The following is a 9656-nucleotide window of genomic DNA, read 5'->3' as shown; positions in this document are numbered from 1 at the left end:
CCTAAGACTGCAATTTATAATTCCATCAAAATTGGTAACACATGAGCAATGTAACACATTTTTAATGAAAACTGTTTTATTGTGTATTATAGACCAAACATACACATCACCTGACAAGGTGTAATGTGGCATATTGTGTCATCTAGTAGCTTTAACTCAATGTGCTGATCAAGTGCATGATAAAGAACAACAAAGTCAAACAGCAGTTCACAATTTATTTACTGAATAAATTTGGACAAAACACCAGAATCTGTTACGATACAATCAGAACATCTGAGGCAGATATCCCACCATGCACCACCCCCCTCCATGAAACATAAGGACTAAACATTAGCACCAAATCAGCACCAACTTAAATAAAAGGTAGCTCAGTCTACAAAAACAATAAAAGCAATAGTTGTTTCTTTTTATTGAAAAGCAACTCAGGAAAGTAGCAAATTGAGAATTTTCATGTTTTTAACTTTTCTTAAAAAACAAGCATCCCCTCCCACCCTAACCCCCCCCCCCCCCCCCCCCCCTGCTAGGCAGGCTATAGCATTCATGGGGCACATGCCAATAACTAGATAAAAACACAAATTCAAGTAACATTGAGATACGACAAAACATGTCCACTGGTACCCATTCCGAGCATGATCGTTCCACAGAACCTACGCAGGCAGTAGAAAACTAACATGAGGTCCTGGAGTGAGCATGTCATAGCAATATCATCACTGAAAATCATCTCGTATTGAGTTTGTTTTTTTTTGTTTTTTTTTTTAAAGAAATGAGTGAGACCAAGTGTCACGGGATGTCGGGGAACCAGAATACTGGCACAGTATATATTGTGTTTTCTATTACTTCGGACAGACCTTTTCTTCTTTGTGCCTGTCCTGTGTCAAGATATTGCCTACATCATACATGAAAAAGGAATCTCTGAATAAAGAAAAACCCTGCAATGTAGTTTTAAATATATATATTTATTTATATTTATATATATCTATATATAGCTGTTACAATTTAAATAAATGTTACGTTCTGGTTTCTACAACTGAAGAATGAATTTAAATAAGAAGAAGCTAATTTTAAGGTGGAATTCTCCATTCACCTAACACATCAAGTGCATGATGTCATGTCTGGAGGCTTACCAAGAACAACCAGTTAAAGATTGAGGTTTAGGGAGTGATCTTCAAGCAGCAGTAACAACAGAATAGAATAGCTTACCAAAAAAATGACAGTTTATAAAAGTTGACTGAAAAATAGAAATGTGGTGGTGAATAAAGTGTGCCAAAGGCTTATAAGTCAGAGGAAGCAGAAACATACAAATTACTGAAAACAAGGCCATCGAAGAGTTTAGTGACTGTCAGAAAGACCAAGAATGTAACATTCAGACAAATGAGAAGCGATGAAACAAAACTTAACTATGACACAAAGACGAGGTCAACCATGTTGATGATGACAAAAAGTGGAAGCTGCTCCATTTATCAACCAATGGTCCCATGTGAGGGATTTGTTGAACAATAGAACTTGGGGTTATGATTTCTGACACTGGGTCATTGGTTTAAACTGGTACCACCTAAAGCTATGACAAAAAAGCAAAAACAAAAACAAACAAAAACATCTGTAAGAAACATTGTGGTGTTGCAGTTTTTCAGTTCATTTTGAATTGTTCTTCTTGGTTTCCTGTGTTCTTATGTCCCTTCATGCTTTCCATAGTGTCAAAAATGGTGAATGTGTCTACTTTTTGAGCACCACATTAAACCAAACAGATCCAAAAAGAACATTTGCTACATTGTTTGCAACTTGCATGTCTGGCAGCAACGTCTCCGAACAGGAGGTGCGAGACCAGTTGATGTATAGATGCCATTTGTCATGCCAGGCTCAAGGTTTTCCATGAAATGGTGGAAAAGGAAACAAGATGGAAACACCTTTATTATGAGTGACAAATGTCCACCTATTAATCTCTATACTACTGTTTTTGGCTCTGCTGTGAGCATGGTGAGCCAACCGTGGCGGAGTCGTCCGTTTGTGCTTGGTGTTTGCTCAGCTGAAAAACTGCTCCAGCTCCTCTTCCATGTTCACCTCAGGCACCATCTGCTCCTGCTCTCTTTCCCCCCTGCCGTGAACCACATTGACCCCCAGTGCCCCAGAAGAAAAAAACCAGGGGTGCTCCAGAATCTCCCGAGAGGTGAGACGCTCTGTGGGTTCCCGGCGAAGGATGGAGCGAATCAGGCACTTGGCCTTGGGTGTGAGCGTCTCAGGGATGTTGAAATGGCCCCTGCGGATCTTGCTGAACAGGGAGCTGGGCTCAACATCGTGGAAAGGATAACGCCCCACAAGAATGGTGTAAAGCATGACGCCCAGACTCCAGACATCAGCTGCTTTCCCCGAATAGCTGCCGTTGGCATTGAGGATCTCAGGGCTGACATAGGCTGGGCAGCCATGTTTGTCTGACAGGGAGTCATCATGACCATCCAAGATGTAAGTGTCCTCAAGGCTCTCCAGCTTCACGAGGCTTCTGGAGACACACAGGGGAAACAAAAACACACTGAACATGATGCTACCGCTTTACAAACCAACGGACACATTCAAAAATGTGAATGTTATGAGCTAATAATTACCATCATAGTTCAAAGATCTGGATGCCAACTAACATCCGAACTAACTAAGTGTAACACAAAAGACACCAAAGCGGGGTAATTTGCTCTGATGGACACCTTAAGTGTTTTAAATCCATCGCTTTTGGATATCAGAGGAAGAAGAGCACATAATGCTCTCGGCTTAAGTTTGACATTTCCTTTCGCTTAGATAAAAGCCCAGCCAAAAAGCACTGATGTATAAATAGGCCTTCTAAAAGACCTCCACAATTCAAAAGAACCACAACTATGGATGACTGATTGTGCTGAGTTTCAAGCATTAAATTGTTTTGCTCATAGAATTAAGGACCAGCCCATGTGGATTTCTTTTTCTTTTCCTCTTAATACCTGCTCTTCAGCCTCAGTAGCATCTACTTGCACTCTTCTCTAAACCCTGCAACAGCAGCTATGATACCCTTGAGTGCTGATAATAATGGCTGGTTGTTCAGAAGTATCGTTGCTAAAGAATCTTGAGAGGCTCAGGCAAGAAAATTTTCCACATGCATGATAAGAGTCACTTGTGGGGCGGTGCAAATGCTGCCATCTGCATGTGAGGTCCATGAGACATGATGCACCAGACAAAGAGACAGGGTGTGTGTTAATATCTACTAAGAGCCATCAGGAAAAAAGGAAACCAAGAAGTATGGGCTTAGACATATTCAAGAAGACACGTGCCTACACTTCCACTTCAACCCACTCACTGGTTCATTGTCAGTAATAGTAATTTGCTTTCATTAATATTCTGTAGAGCACATTCACATTTTGAAATCAGGAAAAGTCTATTGTTTCCTTGAGCCAAATGCTCCCATTGTTCCTCTGTGAGATAAAGTGCCGTGTGCTTTTTTTAAAATACAGCATATCACCGCCTGGATAAGAGCTCATTTGAAAGATGTGCAAACCTGTAATTACAGTTCAAAGAGCCTAGAAATAGAAAAAAAGGCTTAGTCTTTTTATTATTGTATCACATTGTCTAAGCTACACAGAATGCAATGTGTGCTGATCCTAAAATGTTTCGTGAGCTTGGTGAAGAAGGAAAAAACCAACAGAGCTCTGTTGGATTCTACTCGAGGCTGGCCTTTGACAGTTGCTCTTTAAATAGGCTGCTGTTTGGTCAAAGGCTAACACCAGTATGACAAAACTGGGTCAGGAAGCTCACACATGCTGAGGAGGAATGCTCAGGTATGATGTTCTGTCTGATCTTGTTCTTTTCCTTCTCCATGCATTCACCATAGCCTTTTGTCACACACTTGGGTTCAAGCCAATGCAGATCTCTAAAGCTCCGACTCTAAAGCAGCTTCCTCTTCTCGTCCTTGCACTTTCATGTCCACTGAGCCAGAGGGGACTGAAAAGGTGTAAGAGGATTCTTGACATGCTATATAGTAAATGTGACCCAATACTGTCCTGGACCATCACTCTTAAAATTCAACTGACATCAATCAGTCAATGGCTGGGGGAGGAGGGCTCGACATCCCAGCTCAGGAGCAGTCTGGTGTAACATTCAAGGTCATTGGAGCTGTACTGAATATGTGAGACAGCTCAACTTCCCTTTTCCACAGTTTGCGCCAAAGAATGACCTCACACTTTCAGATAGTTAGAATAAAGGTGCAGTCAGCTGCCTGTGCTGTGGGCGTTGGAGAACTGACTGTAAAGAAGTTGCCTGAAGAAACCTGAGCATAAGCAGTTACATCAGTAAAAATACAAAATGTTTCATGTCTGAATCCACATCTACTAAAATTTAAAAAATATAAAAAATAAATCTTCATCTTTGATTAAAAAAAAGGTGCTGCTGTGGCAACAGATGCCTGTATTTTACATATAGTTTTGAAATTCTGCCACCAGGGGTCAGTACACCCGTGTTGTGCAAAGTATGACTCTACAGACTCTCCTGCTGATCACTACTACAGCACAGCAGTGGCAAACACTCGCAGTAATTGATCATCTGTTATGCACAAGCTAATCTTGGTAACCTCTCTGCCCCTGATTTCCTGTTGAGCTGCTGTTGGAATAACTGCACTGCAATGATCCTACCCAAGTGTGACTCCGTGTGTCATATATATTGTACATGCTGCATGCGCCACATCAACTACTGAACCTAGTGCACAAAAACAGCTCGGGGCAACACAAAGGGCTTATGTTTCCTGTACTCTGCACATCTGGGAGAGGCATGTCAGTCTTGCATCGTGTCAGTTTACGCTATCCTCGGTGAAAGCTAAGATATGACACAGATATTACTGACGCTTGTTATACCACATACAACATGTACGCATGAGACTGAGGAATAGTGAACAGTGATAGCCAATGATCGACAGAGGCTATGGTTTCTGCAGAACTTACCTGTCCTCATTCTTGAAGACAAACTTCCTTAGTTTGAGGTCGCGAAGGACCAGTCCATTGTCGTGGCAATGCGCCACAGCCGAGGCTATCTGATAGAAGAGCCTGGCAGCTTCATCCTCCCGCAATTTCTTGCAGGTGCGGACAAAAGAGTGCATGTCTCCATAGCTTCTCTCAAAGAACACATAGGCTCGAGTCTCCCCGAGCAAGATCTCCAGGATTTGGTTGATATGCTGGTGCTGACCCAGGGCAAAGTAGGCCGCCAGAGACTCCTGGTATCGGCCAATGTCAAAGACCTGAAATCATAAGAAAGGACAGCCTTGATATTTACATTCTGCATCATAGCCAAATTAATATATTTATTAAAGCTATGGTGACTAGTGACTAACGAGGGCATTATGTGTTTCTTGTGACAGGATCTTAGGGTGAGAACATCTATGACAGTTGATTGTTTTAGCTTTCCTATTCTTTGGAATCAAACAGTTAAACTAAAGGAGCTTCAAAGTGCCTTGTGATTAAGCAAAATGCAACACCAAACTTGCATATTTGGGAGAGGGAACAAGATTGCACAGAGGCAAAATGAAAGCGTCGTGTCAGTGACCAGTACTGTACTGCAGCCCAGAGGTTGCAGTGTCTCTTTAGTTTCTATAGTAACCCCCCCACCCCACCCAACTGATTTTCAGTACAACCAGTCCAGGTGAGAGGGCTCCTCTGCTTGCAGTCAACACAAAAACATCCCACAGCTCTTAAAATCTTGTGACCCGGGTTTCCAGCTTGTCAGGAATGATCAATCCTAGAAGAGGGGATTGATTAACACCATATTGAAGCCGGCACAAAGCAGATGAGGTCAAAAGGCAGTTAGCTCACAGGCTGTGCCAAAGGCTGTTAATTTGTTATTGCCATGACGAAACATTATCTTGAGTCAAAAGGCACGGGTTATTGGATATGTCATGTCTTATGAGTCCAACGGTGCATGTAACTATCATCTCAATTCATGAAACCACTTAAGTCCTCTTAAAGCTGGAATGTCCCAATGCAATAACCCCATTGCCCTTATAATCAGTAATATATGAAAGTCAATATGGGCTATAAACGCAGTGAGTAAAGAGTCTGTGTTCTCAACCATCAGGGAAAAGTGGCTCATTTCTTGTGGTCAGAGGGGTCAATGCTGGAGCCAATGTCACAGCAGCTGGCTGAACTTGTAAAGTTCCCTCACTCTGTGTGCTTTTCTATCAATGCAACCTCTTTCACAAGATTACAATCCTGCTAATATTTGGTGCAAAAGGTGCAACATGACTACGCTTGTGCACCAAATGCGAAACCAAGGCTTAAATAATTAGATTATAGCGTTGGACTCTGAAAGAGAGAAGCCAGGGATAACCGAGAATGGCACACAGAGAAGTGTGTGCGTGGTTACTCACTCCTTTGTCAACGTTACATCATGCAATCCAAACCATGCAGCTCGCCCCATTCACTTTTTCCATTGGGTTGCTGTGCCAGCTCTCTATTTACAATTCAAGCAAATATTAAAATGTTGAGGGATGTGGACTGGCTGCAATAGCTAACAGATAGACGCCAACTCAGTATTTGTCTGTATAGTATGCACATTGCATTTGGGGCAAAGTGTAATGAAATCAAGCCACAATCATTCATGTGAATTCAAAGGTGAGGAACCTGTAAGCACATTTTACTTTCTCCTGAAGATGTAATTTTCACGTTGCTTACCCCGTGAAGAAAATCGGACAAGGTAGCATAAGAGGTAAGGTACGTTTACCATATTGCCTACTGACCTTACATACGAGCTCTTCCCCGCTGTGCAGGTGGGCGGCTCTGAAAACGTGGTCTCCCTCCAGTGGTTCCAACAAAAGGTAGTCCCCGATGCGGGAGATACAGTGCGAGGAGTCCGGGGTTTCCGGCGGGCTGGGGGACCCGAGATTAGGACTGAAACTCTGGTGAGACTCTGTAGTCCTTAAGCAAGACAATTCTTCGAAATCGTGCGATTTGTGCCGCGATCTCCCATAACGTGAAATGTTAATTGGATTTGACCTCTGTATGTTCATCAGGAATAAGTGCGATAACTCCACGAAATCGGGGGCCTTCCTCTTCCTCGTTCTTCTCCTCTTCCTCGACTGGGGCACCACTTTGGCGTAAACTCAGTGCAATATCACAAACAGGTCGATACTGTAATCAGTCTTGAGTTTAAAAAAAAAAATACAGATGAGGAATTGGTTTTACTGCACCTTGCTGCTGGAGAATGTGGCAGACTTTCAGCAGGAAAAGCTGGTTCGTCGGTTTTCACAACAGAAAGGGGTTTGTATTTTTTGCAGAGTTCAACTGCTCATTTGCCCCCCTTTGTTTTCCATTCAAGAGATAAGGCCAATCTAAAATGAAAGAACTGCAGCCCCAAGTCGACTGAAAACCCTTTGCACAGACCTGCTGCAATTTCATTAACGTTAGCAGTGCGATGAGGCACGTAACAAAGGCTACCAAAAGTCAGCTTTTACAATGAATGAAGAGTGCTAAGTTAACCCGCAGCTCTTCTCCTAGCTTATCTCGCCGGTTAATGGTATGGCACGTTTCATAAAACGGAAACAATTTGTCTCATGTAGCTTGCAGGCACAGGGGAAACAATGCACATGAAAAATATATAAAGCAAGTTTTGCAAGCTAATTGTAGCTGCAGTATTTAGTCGAAATTTGACAGACAATGATGGCTAGCAGGTGCAGAGCTAACTAGTTAGCTTCCTTGGCTAACTAGTACCAGGTCAGTGCACGGCCTTGTTCTCCAGGATCATATCCATGCACGGCGACTGTCATCTACCACATAAGGAGAAAACCCCATCCGGAAAAAAAACTGCTTAAGCTCTTTGTGTGCGGGAGTCGACGTCTTCTCTCTTTCTCCTGGTCTAGTCCAATGGAAGAAAAGTCTCGTCTTGTCTTGTATGTCTGCTGCTGTAAGCTGCTGGAAGGAAGGAAGGGACGGCCGGCCGACTTTCCCAGGCCTATCCCTTGATTCAGCAGGACATCCTCTCTCCCGTGGTGCTGCTGTGCTTCTTACGTGGCTGGGAATCTAGTCCATTCAGTGCGGAGGGAGGCCAGCCGAGCTGCACACACTGCACTCACTGCGCCTGTACAGAGCGAGAAAGAGATGCCTGGCGGAGGGGGCTTCTACACACGCACGCGCACACCACAGGCACACACACACACACACACACTCACACACGAACATACCGGCCCGCCCCCTGACGTCACTCCCACATCGAAACCCCATTGGCTTCCAAGCTGAGTTATAATATGCAACGCAGTCATGTGAGAACCATGTAGTGTGACTACACCCCCAGGAATCTAAATGCATCGCACGCTGGTAAATTGGTTGGGGAGGGGGCGGTGATGCGAGCGAGAGTATAGCTACTGTACGTGCTGTGTTACAAAAGTGTTTCCTCCTGAAATGTCATTCAAGGGAAAACGAGGGGGATCCCTTTCTCACAACAGCATGCACACGTACGCCACACAACACTGTTATGCACTAATGATATTCATTTGCAACAAAACACTATGCGGCCATGACGTTATACTTTATTTATTTGAAAATGAAAATGCAGCACATGAGTGTGTGGAGGTTTAAGCGTGTGATGACACTGAATCAACGGCTGAAGCTCTGAACTTTAGGTAAAAATGCCTATGTACTTTGAAATGTAGAAGCAAGGCATTAGCTTTGCTGTGATATGGGATCATATTCCAGATCATTCTTTTGTGGACAAAACATATCTTTGAAGACAGATTTCATCAAAAGCTGGTACAGGGCTCTGAGGTTTTGAGAGTCCTCTTGTAACAAATTCCTGTCTTGTAAAGGAACATCCTGTAATACATTAGTGAAGGATGGAAAAGGTTCATTATTCATTGTTCTTCCTAGATTACCGGGGGGGTGTGACAGCAGGATTGTGCAATTCTATGTAGGAATCCGGGGCGGTGAGAGGAATGCTTGCAGCTGGATGCAAGACACTGACAGAAGTGTTCAATTTAACCTTTATTCCCCTGCTTGCAGGCAGTAGCAGTGCACACGCACATACACAAACATGCACTATTCTAAATCTTCGTTTCTCGCTGCCTGCCCGAATAAACCCCCGCAACATGGAAATGCATTTTTCACACAGAGGCCTCTCATCTCAAAGACGGTGGTTCACAGTTGCAGAATGTGGCTGCACCCACAAGCTTTTATATGCCAGTCCTCGAGCTTATGTGTATGTATGTTTCTGGGTTCTGTGATATAATCGCTGCAAGCCACCCACTTTACTCTTTGTTTCAACACTGGAACACTCTTCACTATACAATACCTTTGCCTTTGTCTCCTCTAGTCAGTTGAGAACAATATTAACATGCTGCTGAATTGTGGAAATGTTGCAGGTTACTACAGTGCACCCCGGATAAACACAGCGATATACACATATGTTACCATAGTACATTTTTGTTCTGTAACACTACATCTCTGCATTTGCCCATCGCTTTAACCCCAAATAGGGATTCTGTTAAGCTGAAACCGCAGCTGTGCATGAATCAGAATAATAATCCCCAAAGATTCCTTTTGCCCCTATTCCCTGACACACTGTGTGACTCATTTTCAGAGGAGACCAGCACTGAGGCTCATCAGCTCTCTAGACACGCCTACATGCCGAGGAGTAATGGCAGGCTGCCCCAGCAGTGCCTTTCAGCAAGA

At 43.4% G+C, this 9656-nt stretch overlaps 1 protein-coding gene across 1 annotated transcript; it reads right to left on the bottom strand.

Moving 5' to 3' along the window:
- Positions 1 to 201: 201 nt before the first annotated feature.
- Positions 202 to 8136, bottom strand: trib2 (tribbles pseudokinase 2). The gene is made up of 3 exons (XM_046373434.1): positions 6734 to 8136; positions 4947 to 5239; positions 202 to 2494 (listed from the first exon to the last, which is right to left on the bottom strand). Exons 1-3 carry the CDS (start codon positions 7001 to 7003, stop codon positions 2020 to 2022), a joined length of 1038 nt encoding a protein of 345 aa, XP_046229390.1. The 5' UTR covers positions 7004 to 8136; the 3' UTR covers positions 202 to 2019.
- Positions 8137 to 9656: the final 1520 nt, after the last annotated feature.

Source organism: Scatophagus argus, chromosome 19 (genome assembly GCF_020382885.2).
Source record: "Scatophagus argus isolate fScaArg1 chromosome 19, fScaArg1.pri, whole genome shotgun sequence".
NCBI lineage: Eukaryota > Metazoa > Chordata > Actinopteri > Scatophagidae > Scatophagus > Scatophagus argus.
Note: the sequence above shows the minus strand (reverse complement) of the source record. Positions and strands in the feature narration are given on the sequence as shown.